This window comes from Antedon bifida, chromosome 5 (assembly GCF_963402885.1).
Source record: "Antedon bifida chromosome 5, ecAntBifi1.1, whole genome shotgun sequence".
Lineage (NCBI taxonomy): Eukaryota > Metazoa > Echinodermata > Crinoidea > Comatulida > Antedonidae > Antedon > Antedon bifida.
The window spans coordinates 17276901-17303955 of record NC_136230.1 but is presented as its reverse complement, the minus strand read 5'-3'; the positions used below and the strand labels follow the sequence as shown (position 1 = coordinate 17303955).

Sequence of the window (27055 nt, the reverse complement as noted above, 5' to 3'; positions counted from 1 at the left end):
TGATCGGATTGTGATACCGGCTATTGTATTTGCGTTAGCAAGATCCTATCTTCATATATTATAAATAATTAAAGATTCTGACAAAGTCGATCAAACAATATATAATTATTTTAAAAATCAATTGTCTTTATTTAACTCAATGCATATAACCTATATTTTCGTCATAGTGACGAATTAAATCTAGTTACAGTTGGTTTTATACATATAGTAGTAAACTCTCATTTATATAATGTTATAAGTTTCCTAATAATGTTCAAAATTATCTTTAGCCTTTAAAAACATCTTATAAAGAATCCTTATATAGATATGAACTAAAAATCATGTTATAGATTTTAAATTGGTTAATCTTCGAAAATGTTGTCTGGTTTTATATAATGTAGATATATACATATTTAAAGATAAACCAGTAAATTATGTACGTGCAACGTTTTGATCTATTCACATTAGATCCTCTTCTGGTAATGACTAGTCGTTAGTTATTGCTGGGAAGGAGTAGCATTGCTTGATGTGGTGCAGTGCCCTCTATTGAAAAGACCACAGTAGTTGCTTTTGTATTCTTGTGGTGTTATATCCTTCTAAAATTCAGAATGAATAAATAATGACTTTTGAATCTATTATTAACGTACAATTGATATAGTAGTACAACTGTACTGTGTTAAATATGTTCTTCTATATGTTACCCAAAATCTATAATGAGAATGTGTAAAATAATTTGAAGCCTGTATTTTTACCCTATTTATAGGAAGAAGCAGAGAGAAATTCGCAAGATTATCACAACCCAGATTTTGACCAAAGTTCAAATAAAAGGTACATACATATATATTCTATACTTCAGTTTAACAAATATTCATCGATCATATACAGAGCAAACAGGACCATGAAGAAATTCATGATGCAGACTCCTTTATAATCTTCAAAACATTTTTGTTTTAACTTAATATGAATTTCTTCTCTGAGTAAAGTTTATGCATTGTTGTTCTTTTAAGTGCTGCAAGTTTTTATAAAACAATTTTTTTATTGTTTATTGAAATGTTATATCTTATCTTAATGTGCTACTCAGTAAGAGGGTAACACTGAATCTTTTAGATTTAGAGATTTAATTCCTTTGTGTTTCCTGCCACTGTGGTTGCTTATTTTTGTTGCATGGCAATAAAGAATAAGAATATTTCAAATGAATGCTTAATTACATATACATATTTCCTTTACTGTGCACTTGGTCGTTTGTCAACATGACTGTTTTCAACTCCACCCAGTAAATATAATGTGCAGGCTTTGTATGCAAAAGATGGCCAATACAGTATGCACACTACTGAACAGAGATAGAATGTTGTCGTCATAATTTCATATTACTATCTTTGTTTTCTTAGGAAAAGAACTACTGAGAGGGAATTCAAAATGCTCAAGTTTGGCACAAATGTAGATCTTTCAGATGAAAAGAAGTATGTATTCCTTTAAAATTTCAGACTGCATAAACTAATACGGAAATCAGACAATAACGTGGGAACCACCCATAATGGACTGTTAGAGTGGTGGCTGAATAACAATGTTAGGTGTTGGCTTGTGTTTTTTTATCAATCTCTACAATATAAGGTAGATTACATAAAGTAAAATTCAAAGGTATATAATAGGAAGTAACCATGTAATTTTGGTCTCTTGTAGAGATTGATAAAAAAAAACAAGTAAACAACCCACCACTCTAAAAATGGTACAATCCATAATGGGTGTTGTCCTACACTTTCTAATAGAGTATTAACTGCTCAATGATGTATAGCTTATGCTTTTGAATGCTTTTAATTTTTTTATTCATAAATTCAAGGATCAATCGAAATTTCAAAGAATTAGGCCATGATTATATTTAATTATTTATTTATTTATTTTATTTCTTTATTCTGACATAAAATCATAGGATAAAAACACAATAAAGTACCGAGACGGCAAACTTATTTCCATTATTTAAAATATTTATTTGCATAATCCTGATATTTGTTTTGTGTTTGTAAAATTTGAGTTTTATGTTAAGAATGTTACGCACATCAAAATGAATTCAAAGTTAAGTGCAGTCATGAAACAGTTACTGTACACGAATCATAAAGAACTTGGCAAGTGACTTGGTGTCATTATTTAATGCTTAATAAATTGTGTGTTGTACAGGTGGAAGAAGCAATTACATGAGTTGTCTAAACTACCCGTGTTCACCCGGATAGTGTCAGCTGCTAACATGTTATCTCATGTAGGCTACCAGATTCTAGGTATGAACACTGTCCAGCTGTACATGAAGGTTCCGGGAAGTAGAACACCAGGTTAGTTGATTGCAATTTTTTTTTAAATCCAACAAAGAATCCAAATTTTAAAGAAAACTCTGTAAAACATCCTAAATATAACATATAGTCGACTCCGCCTAAGTTAAATTTTTATGAAAGTCCTAATTCTTTCCTATACATGGCTGTGTAATTCTTATTTGTAAGTCAAATTTTTCTAAGTCGAAATTCGTCTAAGTCAACATTTGTAATGTATGTAGTCTTTAAGATATGTAACTTTTTTTCATGTTCTTTGTTGTCAGTAGCGCAGTGAGCGTATTTTTTAGACCGATGCTTGCACTTTGCAAATTATTATTACTAATATTTTGTTGTGTCCGAACACATGCATTCTTTAGTGATTTACATTGTATAAGTCGAAGTCACAAATCACGCGGCAACAACATGCTAAAAATGCTAGACAGATGGCAATAAACAATTGGATACCAATTTCGAATAAGAACCAAAATGTATTTATTATACTTTTATATACTTATTTCTTATTATTGTTATGGCTTAAACCATAAAGAAAATACAGTTTGCCATTGCTGATAAAGGAGGCTTAGACATTTATTAGGCCTAGCTAGCTAAGCAACAAACTCAATTCAAGAAGGCTCATCGTGTTGGCCGCGATTGTGATGCGATATGTACTATTTGTGAAGTAAGCCTAATAAGGTTTAGTCGTAGCGAGGCTAGTGAGTGAATCTAGCCTAGGCCTAGCATTTTTTTTAACAAATCTGTAAGTTCGCATAACTCTAATTTTTATACCAGTCCCATTAGATTTGACTTAGGCGGATTCGACTGTAGTACGTATTTGGATAAGATTTTAAATTCCTAAGGGGGAAAAAGGATACATTTGATTTCCAATTTGTTCAAAATTGCCTTTGATCAAGGAAAATTAGTGAAATAGCACGGAATTGGAGATTTTTAATCAAATTCAATCAATTTGCGATGCCTAAACTTGTCCTAATGTAAAACACAGCATAACAAAACATTCTCAGCTCAGAACCATCAGCTCTTTGTCTGTTTGAAACAATTAACATTATTTGTTGGTCATGATTTATTGAATTGAATTGAAATATATATTTATACTGGGTAACCTCTTCAGTCAAAGACTGGTCTCCCAGAGGGCCCAGTTGGTGATCAGTGGCTGTGATGTACTAATACACCGGGGTAACCCCCTACTCGTCTCGAAAGATGTACTAGGTTCTTTAAAGTGCACACGAGCTAGTTGTGTACACTGGACCTACGGTTTATAGTCCTTATCCGAGAAGACTCGTTCAACCACCAGAACCATGGAGTGAGTGAGCCTCGAACCTGTGCCGATGTTATGGCTACGTAATTACGGTTCCACTGTCTTAACCGCTCGGCCACTCACTCACTATTGTTTATCATGTGCTTTTTTATGTATTGTTTATAGTAGTGTAGAATTACAAATACATTGTTCCTATGTTTTAGTGCATTGTTGACCATTTTTAAATACTTCCTTCTTTTAATAATACAAAAAAAAACCTTTGTAGAAGGAAGTAATTGTAATTCTTCCATGGTATTATAGAAACCTTTTATTTCTAATAATAATTTAAATAAATAATTACAAATCCTTCACCTCCTCTTTCTAACATCAACATTATTTTTCTTTAAGTTAATTTTATTGACATTGAATTTATTATAGACAAAGTTAGTGTATTATTATCTATTATTGCTTTATTTATGTACTTTAGGTCATCAAGAAAATAACAACTTTTGTTCTGTAAATATTAATATTGGACCTGGTGACTGCGAATGGTTTGCCGTTCCTGAGCCTTACTGGGGAGTTATTCACAGCTTGTGTGAAAGGTAATTCATCAAAAATGATTTATAAATTATAATATTTAATATCATTATTATTATTAGAAAATAAATAAATTATAAAAGTAAACAAATAAATTGGTGTTTGTTTAAAAGATGACCCATAAGAGGAATAGAACATATGCCTGACAGATCTAGCAGTTGGATCCGTGGGACTACCTAGATGATTTGTGTGTATATTGGAAGTTATCTATGGTATTCTAATTAGATATGATGGGCATTGTAAATGGTTTGAAAAACTTACTTTGTTTGTGAGCAATATTGATTATTATATAACACCTGTCATTTGATGGTGTGCAATTGTATGCACTATTGAACAGTCTTTCAATAGTACTTTCTGTCTCTATTTTTAGTGTATGAAAAAAAAATGGTTTCGTGGATGAAAAACAAATTTACGACAATTACTGCGATTCTCTGAACGTAAAATCTAACAACTCCGCCTATTTTGTTAACAATAACAAATATTGACACATTGAACTCTCGTTTTGCGATTTTTAAATTTAACTTAGCTTTAGATCATATGTATGATTTTGAATAATTAATTGGAACAAATCTACAATTAGCCTAGATCAGTTTCAATGGCCTGGCAAAGTTTCGTAATGGTATCGCTGCCTTTTTCTAGCCTAGCTCTCTAGGGCTAGGTCTAGCTAGGGGCCTAGGCGCTGTATAGCATAGCTAGGCCTAGGAATGTTTGGGAGTTTGTTGACATAATTAACTACTACAGTAGGATTATAAAATCCAAATAAATATAAAATTTACTATATTATAAAAACAAAATATATATTGTTTTGCAATGTAAATATGTGTAAAAATTTCAATGTGAATCAAATGAAATGTAGGCCTACCTTTTATTCAATCTGATTAAAATGACAGGAATATATTTAGATGTTATTTAAAACAAATAATGAATGTATTATATTCGTGTAATGGTACAAATAATGACATTTGGTGAATGATGAAAGGTTATATTTCAACTCGGCTTCGTCTCATTCAAATATAACCTTTCATCATTCACCTTATGCCATTATTTGTACCATTACACTCATAAACATTCATTATTTGTATACTATTACTACTGATACTGACTTGTCCATAATAAGTAAAATGAAAATACATTTGAAACTGACATGAAAAAATACTAAACTGAACAAAACAAAAATCAAAAATTGTAATTACAACCATATACATGGGTATTATTAAAATGAGAAAAAGTTGGATAGTGCATTATAAATTTATTTTATTGTAGACTTGAGGCTAGTTTGCAACATTAAAGATATGTTGTTTTATTTTAGAAATGGCATTAACTTTTTGACTGGTTCATGGTGGCCAGTACTGGAAGATCTGTATGAGGAAAATGTACCTGTGTATAGGTTTGTGCAGCGGCCTGGTGACTTGGTCTGGGTGAATGCTGGAGCTGTTCACTGGGTTCAAGCTGTGGTAGGTTATAATGTCTTTTTGACATTCAGTCAATATAACATCATGAATTGTATATGGATTAAACCATTTATATAATGGTCCTGTAGATTCTATTGTTGTGTAGGTAGGAAGGTAGGTGTCTATTCTGTCCTAAAATCAATTCAAAATTCCTTGAAATGAATACAACATTGGTAATGTAAAACTATACAAGTTAAATAACTATAATATAAATTGCAGTTGTTGTGTAATTTAGACTTCACATAATAAGAGTGATTTCTTTCTTCTTTCTAGGGTTGGTGCAATAACATAGCATGGAATGTAGGCCCATTGAAGGCCTATCAGTTTAAACTTGCTATGGAACGCTACGAGTGGAATAAACTTCAAAACTACAAATCAATTGTACCACTCATGCACCTTTCCTGGAACATGGCAAGAAATGTAAAAGTGTCTGATCCTGAATATTTTGAGATGGTCAAGTAAGTATTACTTTCATGTTCCTAAACGTTTAGATTCTTAATATCTGGAATGTGCCTTCACTGATTGACAAATATGATTTGGCAAATACAAATGAGTAAAGCGTGCAAGTAGAGAGGTTACATTTGAGAAAATGAGAAAAATTTAAATTAGTTAATTTGAATGATCGTTTGTGTTTATTTGCAGTGATGTTCTGATGAGATCCTTAAGAAAATGTCAGCTATTGCTTGACAACCTAAAAGATGAAGGTATCAAAGTACATTGGCATGGACGCTCAAAGAACGAAGCAGCACATTATTGTGTTAATTGCGAGGTAAACTTACTGTCAATTGTATTTAAATTCATGCTCAAATTATACAGTAAATAAATTTACTTGATGTGTACCACAATACAATATATTACAGGGATACAGAATTCCGATAAGAAGAAAATGTGGTCCAAAACTAAAATAAGACATAAATATATTCATAACTAGATTTGAACTTTATCCGCACGACCAACCACGTGCACATCATACATTAGAATATTGCGCACAGAAAAAAGATATATATTATTTGTGACCCGATCTGGCAAAACCCTCTCTTTGTCTGGATTTCATGTAATCAGCCAAAATACATCCAAATCGACTACCCTGGCAGATTACATGTTTTTGCATTTTCAAAATATTTCACTATTTAAGATACGTCTACCTGATTTAAACTCCCAAAATGTAATTAAAAATATGAAAAAGAGAGTTTTAAAAACATATATTTTCATCAAGCCTAACAATTTATTACGTTAAAATTCCGTTGAAAGTGGCTGAATTTTATGACATTTTGATCACCAATTTTCTGCACAATATTGAAAGTTCACACATCAAAATAAAGCTCATCAATTTGACATTCCAAATATGGAAGTTTTAGGGCGGAGTTTAAAGAAGGAACCAATGAAAACTTTGATTTACTATGACATAATTTCAGAAAATTCTGAATTCTCTTTGAAGTTTCTGGAACAGCGAACTGTGTGTGTTGCTATGGCGCATCATCGCAATAAAAAACATTATTGGTCAACACGCTAGATGTTATATGCTCTACGCGCAGAAATAAAAAAGTTGTTGTATAACATTTAATAATTTTTTAAATATTTACTCAATTTTTACGAAATAAACAACATTGCAAAGCTTATGATTCGAATAATTACACAAATACAAAAATGAAAATTTCAAACAAAAGTAGGGGTTTTGCCAGATTGGGTCACATTTAAAGATGTATTGTCTATTGTATTAATCAAATCAGACTTGTTTTAATAAAGTTGTTCACTTCACATAAGTTTTATTATACAAAAAATTTATGTTTATAAGTTGAATTTGTTTTTTTAACATATTTATTTTTATTGTTATAGGAAGAAGTATTCAACATCTTATTTACAACTGAAAGGGACAAGAAATATGAAGTAAACTGTGAGGATTGTGCAAGACGTGCACACCGTAATCTAGAGGGATTTGTTATCCTTAAGCAATACACCATGGAAGATCTCATGCTGGTCTATGATGGATTTACACTCCAACAGGTTTGTTTACATCTTTAATACTTATTATATAGAAAACATCATTTATGTATGTGAAATGGCCTATTGAAAGTCTGATTTTGGGAACAATACAACTTTAAATTGTATGTGACAATTATGTATTCCATTCCATTCACATCCCTTTCCACAATTCTACATACTGTTATATTAGAAATTTTTATACAAGACCAAATCTTTTTACTCTCATTGATTAAAAGTATGTGTATGTATATATATATCAATTGAGAGCAGCAATGAAACATTTGCTGTACTGATTATGCATAATGAAATGTGTTTTCTTTGAGCAAATACGCATACTACCATAATATATTATTATAACACATACAGTATAAACTAACATACCGTATTTATGTGAATAAACAACCGAGGCGTTTATTGTTCAGGAGGGTTTTTAGAGGTGGTCATTCAAGGGTGGTGTTTATGTTTATGGGTGATAACATGTATAATCAAATAAATGCATTCAGATATGAAAAAATATGACAAATAATAAGTGATAAAATACAGTAACAATTATATCAAAATGCTTGATAAATTGTAGATAAAATAAATTCTACTACAAATAAAAGTGTGTTATGTGTTATGTACAATATCGTGTGTATATGTATGTGGGGGAGGAAAAAAATGCCCTGGGCATTTATTAGAGGGGGTAGGGGCGATGCTCCATGGAGGACGTTATATAAATGTGGTAACACATAATTGCTATGTCAAGAGAAGGCAAACAGATGATGAAGTGGAGGATTTTCACTAACTAAAGTTTATTTTATCAATTTCAAAGTGGTATTAAATGTATGTATTGATGCAATATAAACTGCCAAAATATGTGTTTAATATTAGGTTCTGTTTTTGTTTGCAGCCCATGATTAAACACAAATCATGACCAACTGTAAGAGAAATTGAAGAATATGTAAGCTAACCAGCTTGTAACATCTAAAACATTTACCTACCTGAAACCCTAGCAAACCAATTAGACAAGCAAGAAGTATTGAGCTACTCAACCATGTGCCTTGAATTTTCCAAGACATGACAGATAATAGCCTGCATTGACTAGTGTTCCTACCTGGTAAGAGTTAACACAGAACCTACATATCTGCTAATGATTAAATACAAAGACAATGTGGTTATTTATATTAATGGACAATGATACTAAAAACACTCTCTCGCCAGGACTCAAGCTAAATTGTCTAAATATATTGGTATTAATAAATATATTCTAGACATAATAAAAAGAATACTTTCATATCAGAATGAAATGGCACAGATCTTGCATATCTGCTAATGGTTAAATACAAGACAATCTAGACATAACCAAAAGAATACTTTCATATCAGAATGAAATGGCACTTAGGCCAAATCATCTAAGGGCCTGTTCAGACCTACAGAGGTATAGTTTTGTATCATATGCAGTGTACATCTCCTTAGGTCTGAAATAAGAAATGACATGACTTTGACCTCCAAACAATCAATTTGCAAACAGTGTGACCTTACTTTATGATATGAAAACCTACCTCCATTGATCTGAACATGCCCAAAGACATTAGCAGCGTTTATTTGCTAGGTACTGAATCAAAAACATTGATGCATATATCCTACTAGCTTGTTAATGACCAAAAGTTCCAGATGATTGATCTAATTTGCAGGTTTTAGAGGAACATTTCTTTTGTCCTTTTGAATTACTAATATCAATTGTCTTACAACTAAATGCCAAATTATTAATGTCATTCACATACACCTGTAAATATATTAATCTAATGAATATTTTAGAAGGTTTATGTTAGTTTTGTTATTAAGATTGGAAGGTTGAATCAAAATTAAAATTGATCAAAATGTACAGATTTTTTTTCCTCTAAATAATTGGATAGATTCAAGGGGTTTTTATTCTTTTTCTTTAATTTAACAAATTTGACCTACCGGGTTAGCAATGGTTTCTTTACGGGTGCATCGACAAAATTAATATGGAAATTAATAATGTTTATCAAATATAGTTAGTGGGTTTCTGTTCTTCTGATGTGAAAATTACATAGATTTTTACCGACCCTTGTTTGATTATTTTGAACAGTAACCATTAAAAACTAAATTGTTTTTTTAACTTAATTTTTCTTCTGATTTCTCTACCATTGGCTAGAGGTCAGATTTTATCATTGTACATTTCTTATACATTTCAAATTTATATTTGATTTCTTGTTTATATTTGATGTAAATCTGAATAAGCCCTAATAAGGACATGGGTTGTGTGTCAATTGATTGATAGATGGTTTACAGTACACATCTCATGGTCTTACGTAAATATCAAATATATAATGATTATTTTATTTGAAAGAATGCAATTATACATTTACAATTGGTGAAGACTTATTTCGTATGTATGTGGTTACCATCTGGGTTAGCATAGCGTTCACATGAACGGAATGTGGATATTCAACCTGGTTGATTGCTGGAGTAGTAATGTGTGAATAATGTTTACGTTCAACTATGCAAACCAGGTTCTTGTGTTTGTGATACATAATGCTGCAAGGTTTTCATCTATATAAATATGTAAAGGGTGTTGTTGCATATCATGTACATTGTTAGTAACAATGTGACCTATTCTTCTTGTTTTCATTGTTTATTTTTAGAATTTATTATAGTAATAATGTAAGATAAATTTGTGGCTCAGTTGTGATTGATGCAGAAAAGTGCAAAAAATAAAACATTTCCTTTTACATTTGTCTCAGACAAACAAAGCAAATGAACCTAATTTACAGTTAGTCTATAAGACAGTGGATTATTAGATATAATGTATAATTGCTTAATAGGGATGTACAACCTGATGTACAACCTAATTTTACCACCTCACTAGTTTATTTATATGAAAGCATGTCAATGAAGGCTTGTGGGGCATGCTTTAAAAAGCGTTTTCATGGTTATTCTTATTTACTTTGGACTAATAGTGGTTTTTTTTCTCATTATAATGCATTCAAGTACATTACATGTGTACAGTTGTGATTTTGCTCCTTAAGTCTTCAAAAATGTCAGTCAAATGAGAGCATGTTTATTATATTGAAAATGTATTGGAAAAAAAATTGAAACCCATTATTCATTTTAGAATAATTTTTGGTTTTGCATTGTATTGATTTGTTGTTGACGGAAGAATTGAAAGAGACGTCTTCTAGTCGTCAGTATTATTGAGGTGATATCTAAAAGTACTAATAAACACAGCGAATTGAATAGTTTCTATGCTAGCGTTTTTTGTATAGATAGGTAAACGCCATATACAGTAAGGTCCGCCATTAGTGTATGTATATACCATATCGTTTGTGACCAAGCATAGATCATTGTGTTTACCAGATAGTTGTCTGATTTCTTTATACATTTGTAAAAAAAAGTACAAAATAAAAGAAAATTTTGTTTTTTTATATCCACGTGGAGTCTATAGTGGACTCGCTTGTTTTACAGGCAATCACAAATATTTTAGTTTTAATGTTAAATGATGTAATTCAAAATTTACATATCTACTCAACTTATTTCTTGTGTAAATGTTTTATTTTATTCTCAGTTGTGATGTGAAATCCATTCCATGTGAATTTTTCTTTCTTATAATATTTAAGTTTTTTTTCTGTAGTAAAAAAAGTTGTAATGATTTGTTTATATGAGATAGTGTTTATTGCTACAATAGTGTATTTATTTTGTTCTGTTGATCTGTTTATATCTGCACTATGAACGATACTAGTAAATGATGACATAAAACAATGTTGTCAATTCAGTCAATGTTTAGTCTTAACACTTTATTTATAAATACATATTTATTACCGACTTCACATAGTGTCTCTTTTCCTTAATGATTTCTTGATGTTAATAATATTATCCTGACATATTTGTACTAAGCAACGATGGTTTGTAATAATTAAATAATGAATTTGCATATTAGATTGAAGTTATTCGTTGATGATTATTATAATTAAAGAAGATAAATTGAACATTGTGGAATACAGTAATAAATGAGTGAGATTTAACGCACAAACACGGAATCACATTTTCCAATTTGAAAATAACAGTACTGTAAAGGCAACATTCTGTTACAAACATTAGTTATATATTAATATACAAAATACTAAAAAAAAAATGATGTAACAAAATCTCGATTAGAACAAACCATCAGAAAAAGTACATTTGAACATGATGACATTTCATACAAAAGTTCCTAGAGACAACCTTCAAATATATTAAGTTATGAACGAACTGTTTTACAATCATCTTTTCCATCTTAAAACAACATACAATTTATTTACATACATTTACACTGCTTAAAACCAATTATATTTGTTTATTTTACTTTGGCATATTTTTTCTAATAAAGACCTATTTCTGTACAATAATTACTTTAACATGTTTTCTTAACTGGTACTAAAGTAATCATGTTGTACATTTAATTAATTTTTTATTTTATTTAACAATATTTAACGAGGGTGGTCCATCCAGCCGAAGCTGATCATTAGGTACCCTCACAATAATACAAATTGACGAGACAATAAAATTATTATCACAATAGGATCCCTGGGTGTGGATCAACATAATTTTCCGGTCATTTATCCTTTGAATGTGCACACGCCTCGATATAAACAAAAACTCTGTTTTTGCATTAAAAACAAAGGACGATGTTTAGTAGCAAGCCGGAAGTCATATCTCAGTTGCAAAGATGACTGCCTACCTTCTATAATCTAGAACTTACAGAAAGTGAATTCAACTATTGGTGTATTGCTCAAAAGAAAATGATGGTTATTGCTGCTGATTGTTAAAAGCGCTATATACATTCATTAACATTAGCCAGTGAAATAAAAAAAAGGGTTTGTTTTAAAAGAGCCTTTTTATTTATTATAACTGTCCTATTTTGGCTGTTGTAATATAATATATAAATTTACGTAAGGGCAAAATTCGGTAAATCGCGCGTTATTTCTAGAATGTTTACTCGATGGTATTACAATGAGTTAGCTAATTAGTTGACAATTAAAACGAATTTAGGTTCAACGATTTGCCCCAAGTAAGTGTGGTCACACTGTCTAATGGAGTGTCCATCTTGAAAAACACTCGCATTTACCTATCTTCTTCTACGATAATTGTTTTTAATAGCTGAAAACAGCTCGAGTACAGCATTATAATGTTGAAGACAGACGAAATTTCTTTAAAAATACTATTTAATAGATTACACGTTTTTTCAAACGTATTGATTGTTGATGAATGAATCTGTTAGATATGTAAACACACTAGCAATTATATCAGCCCCAGGGCGGGTTTCAAAATTAGTTTAAAGCCTTCTCAGTACATAACACCCGACGCCAGTATCTCTCTATACTCACCAACCTCCACCTTCTTCAATAACACCCCACACTCTTTTTTAAAAACAAATTCTTCCCAGTGATGGACAAATTCAATTCAACTTTAGCTTAAAATTGAGAGGAGTATACATGATAGGCCTAATAATGGTTTAAGTACGTTGTAAACTGTGTAAATGAATAGTATAATTAAAATATCTAATTTTGATACTGCGGTCCCCCAGCCTTCTTTCTCCTCTCACCATCCCAGCCACAATCAACAAACCTTAACTCCTCCACTGGACAGTTCAAATATAGTAACGTTTCCTAGTACAATTCCAATCATATAGGCTACTTCATTACGCCAGTATTTTCGCTCCTCCTCCTCTCCCTCCAAACACACCCCAGATACACTGGGTGATGTTTTTAAGACGGTTCCAGTACAAATTATGTTAGCCTTTACTCCCAACCCAGTTTTCAAATGTACAGCCCCACCTCAAACTCTCAGCCCTTTCCCAGGGATAATTAAAATACTTTTTAAAGTAAAGTAAAGTATGTTAAGACATTTTCCAACCACAATTCTGGTCAATTTGATAGCCTACTACCCCTAGCCTAAGCAAAATTCCCATTATCCCCTGAACCCCAACTCCCACACCCTATCTCCCAACCCCCCTGTCCCACCAATTTTTTTTAATGTAGTTTAAAACCTTCCCGGTACAATTGCGATAATTTTGATACCCCTATGTATTGTATAACGAACAAACATCGAAAGTGGGCCATTTTGGCCACATTTTGGCCCCTTACTTGGATCCTAGATGGCGGATGATGTTCAAATATAGTTTAGAACTTTCCCGGTACAATTGCGGTCATTTTGATATCACATTATTGTGTAAGGTTACGCGCAGAGCAACACAAATTTGTATAACGAACAAACACACAAACGTACAAACCCTCTTACTTATAATATAGATTAACAAATAAACTTTATTACTGACAGCTTTAATTTTGTATTAATTAATAAATATAAACGTCGTGGTGGTGTATCGTTACATGTACTTTACTATTTCAATCGATGACAGTGACAGTTTCAACAAAGCATTAAATCACAAATGTTTTACTGTGTTTAGTTGTATGATTATTTATAAAATATGAAAACAATGTTGTTAATATTACTAAATGCGTAAAGAATAATTTATATATTTAAAAATTCTCCCTCTTTGCACCCAAATCCTCTTCCCCATCTCTCACATCATTTTGTGACAAGTTTCTCTTTCGGAAGTAATTCTCAGGGTGCTATTGCTAATTTTAGTTGACTACATAAATCACCGTATCTATTTGAAATATAGTAGTCCTGTGGTAGACATACCAGTTTGTTTACGCTGAAATTACTGTGTATTCGAGAACCATCTAGTAATTGTAAATTTGAACAATTCCTCTGTTTTAACATATTTTTGGATCAGCATGAAGTACACATTCAAAATGTAGTTTGCAAACACTATACGAATTTAATTTAAAATAAGTTTCAATAACTTTGTTTTGTGTGCATAGTAAGTAATTGTATATTGATCAGTATATTATATATATATTGAAAGGTTCATCTGGATCACTATATTGTATTGTAGTTTACCCATGGACCTATAAATTATAGGTCCATGGTTTACCGTATTATTCCGCAAAAAAACATGAAAATTAATAAAATCAGTCTTTGAATATTTTTTTTAAGTTCATCACTGTCTGTAGAAAACAAAACGAACAAAATAATGGGTCCATTTATAAAAAGACAAAATAAATGGTTAAATTTAAACATACAGACGATTTGAATATTTTGCTTTTAAATTAGAGTTTTCGAAACTTGTTTCGGTCTAATTTTTGGTACAAGTCAATAACTATTATATTGCATTTCGATATTGTTTATCTTTATTGTAAATTTGATTTTAGTCTTTACTTTTCATTGATTTTATCTTTATACAATAATAAATGTTTACAATCAATAAATCCTGTTTAACTTAGATACATCTCCGACCATGGAAGAGATATTGGTTCTTTTTAATTTTGTTCAGTTCATCATTTAATTGAATAAAACAGCATTAGTTTTGGGTTATCCTATTAGATGACTTTTACTTGGTATTCTCATGTTATGAGTTTGTATAACATTTAAAGGCCATATTTATTTTTATATTTCACTTTTATTACAGTTCAGTACATGAATTAAAAAATTTTAAAAGAAATTTGAAAAGTTTTATAAAGTTCATTGATTATTGTTGAATATTGTATTTAACTATAGACGCAAGCCATGTGGAATTTTAGGTGTGGTTCTCGAACAGTTTATAAAGAAACCGACAAAATACATTGGGCGGACGGCAATTGTCTCAGACTGTACCAGCAGAAGCGCAGTAAACAGCTGCGAATTCATGTAGTCCTGTCACAGAACAATAGGCTGGGTGGGGTTCCCTGCCCATTGCTTCTAACGGAATACACTGTGTAGTACAAAAGAGGAAACATGGGCTGGGTTGGTACCATGTAAATTGGCATATAATTCTGAATATGAGGACAAGAAGTTTTATTTAATTATAAGGCCCTTAAATATACTCTATTCCAAATATTGAAATAATATGTAAACAACTAACATTGCATAAAAACTGTTTTGAAAGAGATCAGTAATAGGATACATGCATACACGTTATTACACGTTTCATCAAAATTAAATTTGCTCTACAGTAAAAATACTTTTGATAGCATGGTTTATAATAATAAATAAATAAGCATAAATGCTTTAAACATATACAATACATTTTATGCAGTAAACACAAACAAATCAAAGTAAATTAAATGATTTCGGAAATTATATTCCTAATGTTGAAAATTGATCTGACAACAATTATTCCACACGCTTTAATTCGTTTGTAAACTTACGTGTAACATCCAATGAACATTTCTTTAGTATTAATATTGAGCATAACTGTAATGTATTACAATCACATTTATTTCATAATTGCTAATTCTAGAAAGAGTGCTATAGTAGTTCTATTTCTATATAATTATTTAATTTTAGTTACTTAATATAGCCTTATTAAACGTTGTTTAGGCATAAAGTTTTTTAGGCTTACAAAAAGAACTTTTTTTCTCGCATGTGCTATCAATTAATTGTCAATCATTTTACCCAATAATGGAACAGGGCAATAATGATTGTCCAATCAAAAATAAATTAGTACCCGCATTATCCAACCAATTACTCAATCGAAATAAAAGTGACGATTGGGATAAAGAAAACAATAGGTAATGGAATAGTCCAATAAATTATCATTGCATAATAAATAGACGTCTGTGATTGCATTTGCTTCATTCAACGTGTGTGAATCACAAGAAGCACATGAACATGGAGTCGTCACAATTTGTACTTATGCTGTTATTCAATTTGTCTTTAATTATCATAGCGAATGCACTCAGTTATTCCAGTTTTAATGAGGTAAGCAATTTTTTCTGTATGTTAGGCCTATAGGTACGGACAAGATCTACTACTAAGTCTGCATTTATTTGATTTACTATTAATATAATCATTGCTATTCCTCCTAAATACCAAGCCCTATCAATTATAATCAACCCCCACCAGTAGGCCTAAGTGTAAAAATTATACAAAATAGGATCTATTGCGGCTCCTTAATTGCATTTTTAAAAAAATTTAGACCGATTTTGAAAATGGGTTAAAAAAATGTTTTAATAATCGCGTTAACATTGCATTACTAAACTACATTATATTTTTTAAGTTCAGATCATATAATGTTTTCATAAATAGTACACTACACAAAGAAACACATTATATTCCAAAAAATATAATATTTGGTGAGGTTTTAATCAATTTGATGGTTCACCAATTTGATGACTCCTAAAACCAATATTTTTAAAACTAAAAGATATTAACATGAATATTTGAACCCATGAGCCTTGTGAAAAAATTGTATGTTTTGTCCGTGACTAGTCTACTCAGTATCTGTAAATAATAAAGAAATTTAAAGAGATATTGTCCCTTGAAATTTGTTATGGATGTGTTGCATTCCGCGTTGCATATATCATAATAGTTATTCAATTTGACCATTTAGATCGAAAACAAAATTATTTACATGAAAAACTGTAATTTAAAGCAAGCAATAAGTCTACTTGTCTGTCAGAAAATGGGGTAAATCATGGTTAAATGTATTTATTTTTATATTTATGTATTATTGTTCATGTTTTGAGGGACAATACATCTTTAAATTATAAATGCGCAAATAAAATACGCATATTTAAATTATGCGAGTTATTTTTATATTGTGACCACGATCACGGACCGTTAATATACCTGCTGAATTACTACTTTGAAATACTAAATTAGTACAATAAAGTACTAACTTCTCACTCACTTCTCTCAGCCGGCTGTCTTAGCTCTCTCTCAGTGTTAACGCCCTCTATAGTTTAAGTGAATTAATGTATGTTACGGTTGAGTAAGCGCCTTTAAAAACAATAATAATTTAGCATGCTTTTTTGTGATTCGTCTCTGATCTTTTGTTTACATTAAATACCCTTAAAATACAGCGTCTGGCAATTCTAAACTTCACTCCATTCAGCAGAGGTTTAGCTCAGTAATAATAGGCATAGGAGCCTATGTTGATACAGCAAGTTCTGCTGAATGAATGAGGTTTAGTTTTGTATGCAATACTCACTTTTTATGTTGCAAGTTGAAGCTCTACAAGTAGAGGTCTGTTAGACCTTTTTATTTCTTTACTTGTAAGTATTGAAACCGTCAGAGAGGCAGTAAACTAATGTAGTGAACCCCTTCTCTCTTTTTAATATCTATTTCAATTAATGTAGTAATTTGTTTGCATATAAAATGTGTTATTATTATTATTATTATAACTTGTCAATTATTATATCTTCTTTATTTTAGGAGCTAATAGCTGGTCGTAATAGTAAAATAGTTGAGAATAAACAAACAAGATCTAAACGTGAAGGTAAGTTACATAAGAAAATTTCATACAGTTTGTTTTGCTTTATTTTATAATCAAAGCAATTCATCTTCAAATATATAAATGTACTCTTGTAAATTATCATGTACTTATATAGCAGGTGAATTCTTTTCCATCGCTTTTTTCCTGCATTAAAATAATTAAGAATTGCATTAGAAATAATTTTATTTGGATCATTAGCCACTCAAGAGGTATCAAATTGCCCCTGCAAGAATTCGGGTGATTGTCTTGGAGATGATTCGTCTTTTTTATGTGTATGCAAGTTTGGTTACCATGGCAAACTATGCGAGTTTTACATTGGTGAGTTGTTTTTGTTGTTGTCATATCTTTTATTTCGTAGGTTATATCCATATATATGATGTTATGATGAAAGGAAATAAATTGATTCTGTCCAACTCTCCATAATTGCAACCATTGTAATTAAACATAATTATAATTACAAAAAAAACTAACTATTGTATTGTGTAGTAGGCTCCAGGCAACTCATATTTTAAGTATATATAATTACTTTCACTGTACAATACAAACAAAACCAGATTTTAGGTATCAAGACTGAGAGATTTTGTTGACATGATATTATTATAAATAAATACAAACTTTGATCTTGATTTTCAGGGGAATCAGGAGATTGGCCTACAGCTAACTGTGGATATTACCAATATGGAGAAACGAGGGGCGAAATCACATCACCATTCTACCCCAACAATTACACCAATAATCATCGATGTTATTATATCATTGCCACCGATGATGCACAGGCAACAAAGCTATTTTTCAACCATCTGAGCATTGAAGATGATTTTGATTATCTTGTCATTGGGGAAGGGTTGACATTTGACTGGAACTCCAAGTTGTATGAATTTTCAGGACAGCAACTACCAGCGCCAATTGAAATTGATAGTGGATACGTTTGGGTTTACTTCTATTCTGACTTTGTCAATGTTAACACAGGATTCAATTTAACATTTGTATTAGGTATGTAAATTGCATTTATTTAATTTTGTTACATTCAATTATTCTTAGTATTAATAATAATTGTTTTTAATGGACTACATTACTATTTCATTGATTTGACAGACTGTAGTGTATTTAAGCTTTATCCCATTCAATTCTGGGTATTGTTTGTTTTACGTAAATAAATTATTTAATATTATTGTTATAATTGAAATGTTAATTGCAAGAATATTAAAAGAATAATAAAATTATATTGCTTTTGTTCTTAACTCAATTTAATAATCGTTTTATGTATATCTTATTGATTGTTTAGCGTACTGCCATAGTTATTATTAGTTTATTTTAACCAGATAGTTATACAGTAAATTCTCTCTTACATTAATCTATTTATTTTTTCTTTTACAGATGTCAATGACTGTATAAGCAATCCATGTTCTTCAAACTCTAAGTGTGTTGACCTTAACTATACTTACCAGTGCATAGGTATGTATAGGCCGGTAAATCAACACCCTACCCTGTTATAATGATACACTACAAAAACAAAGTATTTCTACTTGAAATCTTTTAATTACTGACTATTACAATTGTTTATTGTATTAATGTCTACTGTTTTACAATTGCTTTTATGTTGTGGATACAGGTGTTTTCCCAAATGATCATACCCAGTGTACCGTTTTGATTTTACCATCATTCCGCAAAATACCTCACAACATTGTAGGATACTTGTATTAATTTCTACTGTTTTACAATTGCTTTTTTAAGATTTTCTTTGCTAAAACCAGAATAAATGTTCTTTTGTAATACCAGTGTAGTACTTTGATTTTTAGTCTTTTATTTTTAGTCAGTCTTTTATTTTTAGTCAGTCTTTTATTATCAAATTTTACACATGTTTTTGATTATTTTAATTTATTATTTTATTTCTTTCACTCAAGTATTTTGGTGATATTTCCATACATGCATAGAGTGCCATATTACAAATCATAATTACCAATGTTACCAATAAGGTTTTATACAATGTGGTAACGCCAGGTTTATTTTTCTTTAGCAGACAAATCCGACGAGTTCAAATCTACCATATCAACTACAGTTGTGGGAAAACCATTTATACCAACAACTACACCAATCTTTTTTGTTCCTACACGTAAGTAAATAATCAGATATATTTCTATAAATATTATATATATCTTCTCAATGAGTCAATCTTAGTTGATTGATTGTTTACCTAGAAACAAATAGTTCAATTGACTAATATTAATTCTTCCAATGTTTACCATTACATTTTGTATAACATTCTTGTTTTTATTTAGTAAACATCATCAGTATTAAATAAACTTTTGTGCCACTCTGTATAAATAACAAATCTGATTTCTATCATAATTTATAAATCCTCTTCTTCTCAACCAGTTAACCTTGATTGACTGCTTACCTAGGAACAAATAGTTCAATTGACTACTATTAACTCTTCCATTTTTACCACCATTTCATTACATTTTGTATAACATTCTTATTTTATCTTATTAAACATCATCAACATTAAATTATTTGGCACTCAAAATTTCTATCTACAGCAAAAGTTGGTCACTGTACTATTTGGTCTCAGAAGTATTACAGGACATTTGATGGTAAACAGTTTATATTTGACAGTACTTGCAAACTTGTACTTGTAAAAGACTGCGAGGAATTCAGTGCATTTACCATCTACTTGACAACCGAGCGATGTGGCCAAGAAAACTGCAATCAGCGATTAATCATTGAAATCGAAACAGAAAATGGATTGATGAATCTTCAATTACGTAAAGAAGGAGAGCAAGCTGTTGTTGTTGTAGATGACAATGTTGACGACTTCCTTACTCAATCAAGCTCTGTGAATGGAGTGGAAATACAATTTGTTTCTGGATGGGTTGTTGTTTCAAGTAACATAGGCTTTAATGTTATCTGGGATGGCATGTCTCATTACACTGTAGATATGACATCTCAAGATTTTTCTGACAGTCTTTGTGGTCTCTGTGGCAATTTCAATGAAGATCAAGAAGATGAGTTCTTAACTCCTGAAGGAACAATTGTAAACTTTGTAGAGGTGTTTGGAAAGAGCTGGAAATCAGATGACCAGGAAGGTGAGTGTTTAAAAAAATATATGTTTATAATGCATCAACATTCTGATTCACTGTATTGATATAAAAATTGCAAGTTTGATTTTGGTTTAAAGTGTACCTTTTGTCTTGATAGGAGTTTGTTTTGATGAAAGTAAATTATGCACTGATGGTTTGAATGGAAATTTAATGATGGACTATGAATCCGCTTGCAATTACTTACGAGGAGGTGTGTTTGAAAGCTGCAATAAGGTATTGAATATTTTTTATGTTTATTATTCAAATTGGCGTTTGTTTCAACTTTAGATACCAGAAACTCTCCAAAACCCTCATTTTTCGTAAAATGTTATCCAATTCTTTCATACTTCAGAAACTAATGTCTTACAACATTTCAGATTTAGTACTTTAAAATTGTTTAACCATTTATTGAAATTGTTTTGCAGAAAGTAGATGTAACACCATATATCAATTCATGCGTAGAGTACTTGTGTGATTGTGTTCAGCGTTCATCTAAAGAGGTTGATACTTCTGATGTTCTGTCACAGTGTACTTGTGATGCCTTCTCAGCCTATGCAAGTGCCTGTGCATGGCAGCAGCAAGTAGTTGACTGGAGAACTCCTGAATTGTGTGGTAATTACTATTTTGAAATACATTCTTTTGAAAGACCCTTTAAAATTTATAAACCCGAAAGTGTACATACCCTACCAACAATGACTTGACAACTTTAATTTTATTTAGGTACAAGTAGGTCTTTATAGATAGAATGTCTTGTTTGTAATTTTGGTTTATTGTACATCCCTGCTTATGAACAATTTTATTTGTGTTCAAACAGCATATGAATGCCCTAAAGGGATGGAGTATCAAGTGTGTGGAAGCACTTGCTCTGAGACGTGTGGAAATCAAGTTATAGATTGTGATAATGATTACTGCATTGAAGGATGTCATTGTCCAGCTGGCCAGATGTTAGTGGACAATAAATGTATTACTGCAAGCGAATGCCAATGTGAATATGATGGTCAACAAATGCAACCAGGCAGTGTCATGTGGGATGGTAATACACAATGGTATGTAACCTTTCTTATTTTAAATTAATTATCTTAATTTAGAACTTTACATATCAATTAGATGGAAAGCAAAGAATAACAGCAATTCAGGCTATGCTCTGCCAACGTCCAAACATTTAGTAGTTAAAATATTTAGTAGTATCACATCAAAAACAGTAATGTGTCCACTTTTCACATTCTGATGTGTAAAGTCCCCCTTACTTGGCAAAGCATTTTTGATATTTATTGTTATTTTTTTCTTTTTAACAGTGTTTGCACAAATGGAAAATGGAATTGTTCTGACTTTGACTCTACAGGTAAGATTTTCACTACCCTTCAGTTTATTTTAGTAAATGATTAGAATCAATTTCATTTATTCATTTTCCTGCCTATTTTCTCAAGGTAGGATGTACAGAATTGGTTGATTTTTATTATTTCCTGGTTATATGTAGTACTTGTAATCATTATAACATACCTGAGTGTATTCTTGCCATTTGTTAATTATGTATCATGTGCCGAAACAATTTATCAGATATTCTCCCCATTCAACTCAAAAACATTTGTTATTTGTATAGTAATGTAACTTTGTCAATTCTGGTTGAATGATACACGAGTGATATATTTGGAATGGTAACAGTCTCAACTAATTTCTATTTTTAGCTCGTTGTTGGTTGGCTGGTGATGATCATTTCAAATCCTTTGATGATAAATATTTTGATGTTTCTGGTAACTGTGAGTACGTCCTTACCACTTACTGCCAGAATCAAGATGCAGAATTTTCTGTAAATGTAAACAATTATGGTTGTAGCAAGACCGGATCTAAGTGTACTCGCGCTGTCCTCATAACCGTTGCTACCACACATATAAGAGTACGCAGCTCCGAGGTTTTAGTCAATGACGAGAGTGTCAGTAAACTACCAGCAGATTTTAATGGTATTTTAATAGAAGCACCGACAACTACTGTGACAAAGGTATGAACATTTATTGTAATATACTTCTATATTATGTTCAATTTAAATTTTATTATTTGCTCAAATAATGAAATACGAAAATTGTGTTTCTACATCATTAATATGATAAAAACTCCTTAGAATCAGTACTATTCAATTTTTCTCATGAAAGAAACTGTTATTATCAATTTTAATTAATTATACATGTTTTACTTTTTTTTCTGCTGATCATAAATTTGTTCGTCACTAATACAAATCATGTGTTTTGTAGATTACATTATCAAATGGTCTTCAAGTAGAAATTAGCAAGAACTACCGTGTCACAGTGCTTGCTCCCCCAACATTACAAGATAAACTATGTGGTCTATGTGGTACATTCAACAAGAACCAAGAAGATGATTTTTATACAAGATCAGGTAAATTGATTTGTGTTATAACTAATTATGTTAATGATGTATTCACCTCAAATACATGAAACATGAAAATCAGACTTATAATAGGCCATTTTGCAATTGTAATTAAGTTATTTTTCATAGAAAAATTTCACTTATTAAAAGTGGTTAATTAATGAATGGTTAAATTTGACCAAAAAACATTGTCTGTTTACTATTTTTTTGCTTTAAATTTGAAAGTAAATAATTGGGGGTTTTTTTTCACTCCAATTTTTGTTTAGAGTGAATAACTATTATTAAAATGGCATGTTTAACAAAATAATTCTAAAATTTCAGAGAGACAATATATCTAATTATTTCTAATTTTTTAGAAACAGTAAAACGAAATGCCACATTACATGTTTTTGGTTGATATTGAATGGAATTTTAATATATATACTGTAATTGTAGATATGTTGTATTCGTTGTCAATGTTGCTCTGTTTTAAATGTGTCTGTTAAACTATGCTCTCATTTGTGTACAATATTACAGTAAGATGAGTAAGATGATTTTTGTATTCTTACTATGATTTTATTGTACATTTGGAGCTGTAATAATAAATGAATACTGTCTTTTAATTTAAAATTAATAATTCAGTTGGATTTTTTTTACAGGGGATATTGAGACAACTGCTCAGTCTTTTGCAAGTAAATGGCAGACGTCAGCATTTTGTGAAACTCCAAAATCACACATCAATTTCTGCATGTTACATCAACAAAAAATTCCACTAGCTCAAGAGAAGTGTGCTGTTTTAATTGATGAAGACAGTCCATTTTTAGGTTAGTTAGTTTATTCATTTTTCATTTCATTTTTTAATTTATTTATTTTAAGTATTATATTTAAAATTTGATTTTGTATTTGACATTTGGATAACCTACCAAATTGAAATTCAATGTCAATTATAAAATAAGTTTATTATTTCATTACAAGGAAAAGGAAATATGAATGAATTCTGCCTGAAACTATTGACAATCCTTGTAAAGATTATCATTTTGTTTCAGTATAACATAAAATGTTTTGTTTGTGTCTTTTGATCAGGATGTTTTGGAGTACTGGACTCCAAGTCGTACTATGATGATTGTGTTGCACAGGTATGTGGCTGTAAGACAGAAGAATGTAGATGCAGTATTCTAGAGCAATATGCTGCTGATTGTAGTGCAAAAGGTGTCATCCTTCAATGGAGAGAAGATGTTTCCTCATGCGGTAAGCTTACAATGTTTGTCTTATGTTGCCATTTATGTTCTTTTTGGATTAAATTTATACATGCAAAACTAAATCTTTCAAATATCAAAGTAAATATACGAAGGATTCAGGAATCAATTTCTAATACTTACAGTCACAAAATGTCTGCATCATTATACTGTACATTAAATCTCTCTCATTATTTCAGTTAGTTAGTTCAGTTTATTAAACGTTGATTACCAATAGACATGAGACATCATAAAGCAAAATATCTCAATATCTTGTACACAGAAGCATTTCCTGTTTAACTTTGTCAAGCGCCTCTGAACTTTATGGATACCGTTGCTATGATTCATTGATTAATTCATTGATTGAAATGACTAAGCAGTTATTGTGTCTATTTTGTATCTTACTTTACAAAGTTTATATCAATATTTAAGTATTTGAAATTATTTACATTATTGATTTGCAAATTGTTTTATGTGTCTAATACTGTACATTGTTTTCATGGAAAGTCATATATCCTAATACGCAACATTATTATTTTCTTCTTCAGCTGTTTCTTGTGATGGTGATCTTGTCTATAGGGAATGTGCATCAACCTGTTCAACATCATGTGCTTCCTTGTCTAGTGGATTTCCATGTCAGTCTGGCTGTGTTCCTGGTTGTACATGTCCAGAGGGTTTTGTACTAGCAAAAGATGGCTCTTGCGTTCCTCCATCAGAATGTCCCTGTCAATCAGACAATGGTCTCAAGTCACCAGGTTTTGTGTTGCAGAGTGCATGTGGACCATGGTAAGAACAATATTTTGTATAAGCATTTTGAAATGATGCATTAGTAGCAAAGTTTATTGTGCTGGCTTTCCAAACCCTGTCCTAATGCCAGGAAACTTACTCAGGTTTGCATATTTACAAGTTGGAAAAATGTATGCAGTTGTTAAAAGGATATTACTTTATAAACATAATATTTATCCATCCTGTAATTGACAAGTTTCTTGATGTGAGGATGTGAATTAAAAATGTATCTATAATTTGTTTAAATTATTAAAATAATTAATTAGACCGCTCTTAATTACTCTTGAATGTGCTTCTTGAATTTCAGTACATGTACAAATGGCCGATTTATCTGTGAGAAAGAGAAGTGTTCTGAAGAGTGTGGTAAAAACATGGAATTTTCAACCTGTGCACCTAACCAGGTTAAGACCTGTGCCAATATGGGCAGTTACCAGGATGAGAGGCAAGCTCAATGTATTCCAGACTGTGTCTGCAAAGATGGATTTGTTTTTGATGAAAATTCAAATGAGTGTGTAGCACCTATGGAGTGCCCATGTCCACATGGTGGCAATCTCTACAGGAAGGGCGAAGATATCATGATTGGATGTAATAAATGGTAAGAACATATGAGATCATTCTATAAAAAAGTTATTAATATCAGGATATTCATTCATTTCTCTTGTGTTTGTGTGTAAATAGTACTAGACATGGTAACATAGTCAATTAAAGTATTAACCAAGGCCAGAGCCAATGCCTTGAACAAATCCCGCTTTTGCCTGAAGTGACCTTTCAACCAGAGACCAGCAGCGAAAGTAAAGATACTTAGGCCTAGCTTGTGCCAATAGGTGAAAAAAAACACAATTGTCTAAATGTTGTTTATTTTTTCTTCAGCACCTGTATTGGTAATTCTTGGGAATGTGAGCAGAAAGAATGTCCAGGTATGCTTTCTATATTAACAATGGAGAATACATACTATTTATGAACATATAGACAATGTACTGTATAAATCAAATTATATTCAATGGAACTAGGACTAGAATTACTGACAACATTCTATACATAGAATTCATAATACAGAAAAACGTGTTCCTTTTTTTTACTGCACCAGAAGTCATACCACATAACATAAAATGTGTGTCCTGCCTTTGTTTTAATTAATTGATTTTAATATTAATTTTAATTATTTTCAATTTATACACTTATTTTACAGGAATCTGTACAGCCTGGGGTGACCCTCATTTTACATCATTTGATGGTAAAAAGTTTGACTTCCATGGTGACTGTGATTATGAGCTTGCAACAAATTTATACAATAAACAAGAAGATGGATTTGAACCATTTAGAGTTGTGATTAAGAATGTCCCTTGTGGTTTGGCTGGTGTTACATGCACTAAATCTATCAAGTTGACTATTGGTATGTTCATTTCATTTAATAATGCAGAATTGTTGTATTCTATGTGAAATCCCATCATAATTTTCATGCCCACCGAAAAACATATATAATAATAATATGTCGATCTTATATGGCGCTTAATGCACAAATCCTCTAAGCGCTTATTATTACCCAGTCATATTTTGGGATCAAACATGCGTGGAAACATACTCCCATAATGTTGCAGCCAGTAATCAGTGCAGTTGTGTTTTGACCGATACCAGGTAACCATTTGTACACCTGGGTGGAGAGAGGCAAATGTAAGTAAAGTATCTTGCCTAAGGATACAAGCAATGCGACAGGCTTTCAATTCAGAC

At 31.0% G+C, this 27055-nt stretch overlaps 1 protein-coding gene and 1 long non-coding RNA gene across 3 annotated transcripts in view; both read left to right on the top strand.

Annotated features, from left to right (window-relative positions):
• LOC144842618 (histone demethylase UTY-like) overlaps window positions 1–11501 on the top strand; it is a 60954-nt gene extending 49453 nt beyond the window's left edge. For both annotated transcript variants that reach the window (XM_078699076.1, XM_078699077.1), the window contains 9 exons: window positions 743–807; window positions 1368–1439; window positions 2152–2300; window positions 4016–4130; window positions 5435–5579; window positions 5850–6034; window positions 6219–6345; window positions 7413–7580; window positions 8452–11501. In XM_078699076.1, the coding sequence (XP_078555202.1) occupies window positions 743–807; window positions 1368–1439; window positions 2152–2300; window positions 4016–4130; window positions 5435–5579; window positions 5850–6034; window positions 6219–6345; window positions 7413–7580; window positions 8452–8475 (1050 nt within the window). In that variant the 3' untranslated portion in view covers window positions 8476–11501. The remainder of the gene's footprint in view (window positions 1–742; window positions 808–1367; window positions 1440–2151; window positions 2301–4015; window positions 4131–5434; window positions 5580–5849; window positions 6035–6218; window positions 6346–7412; window positions 7581–8451) is intronic.
• A 6645-nt stretch (window positions 11502–18146) lies between these two features.
• On the top strand, window positions 18147–18757 carry LOC144842166 (uncharacterized). The gene is made up of 2 exons (XR_013612092.1): window positions 18147–18183; window positions 18499–18757. It is a non-coding gene; the product is annotated as an uncharacterized LOC144842166 (long non-coding RNA).
• The last annotated feature ends 8298 nt before the right edge of the window (window positions 18758–27055 follow it).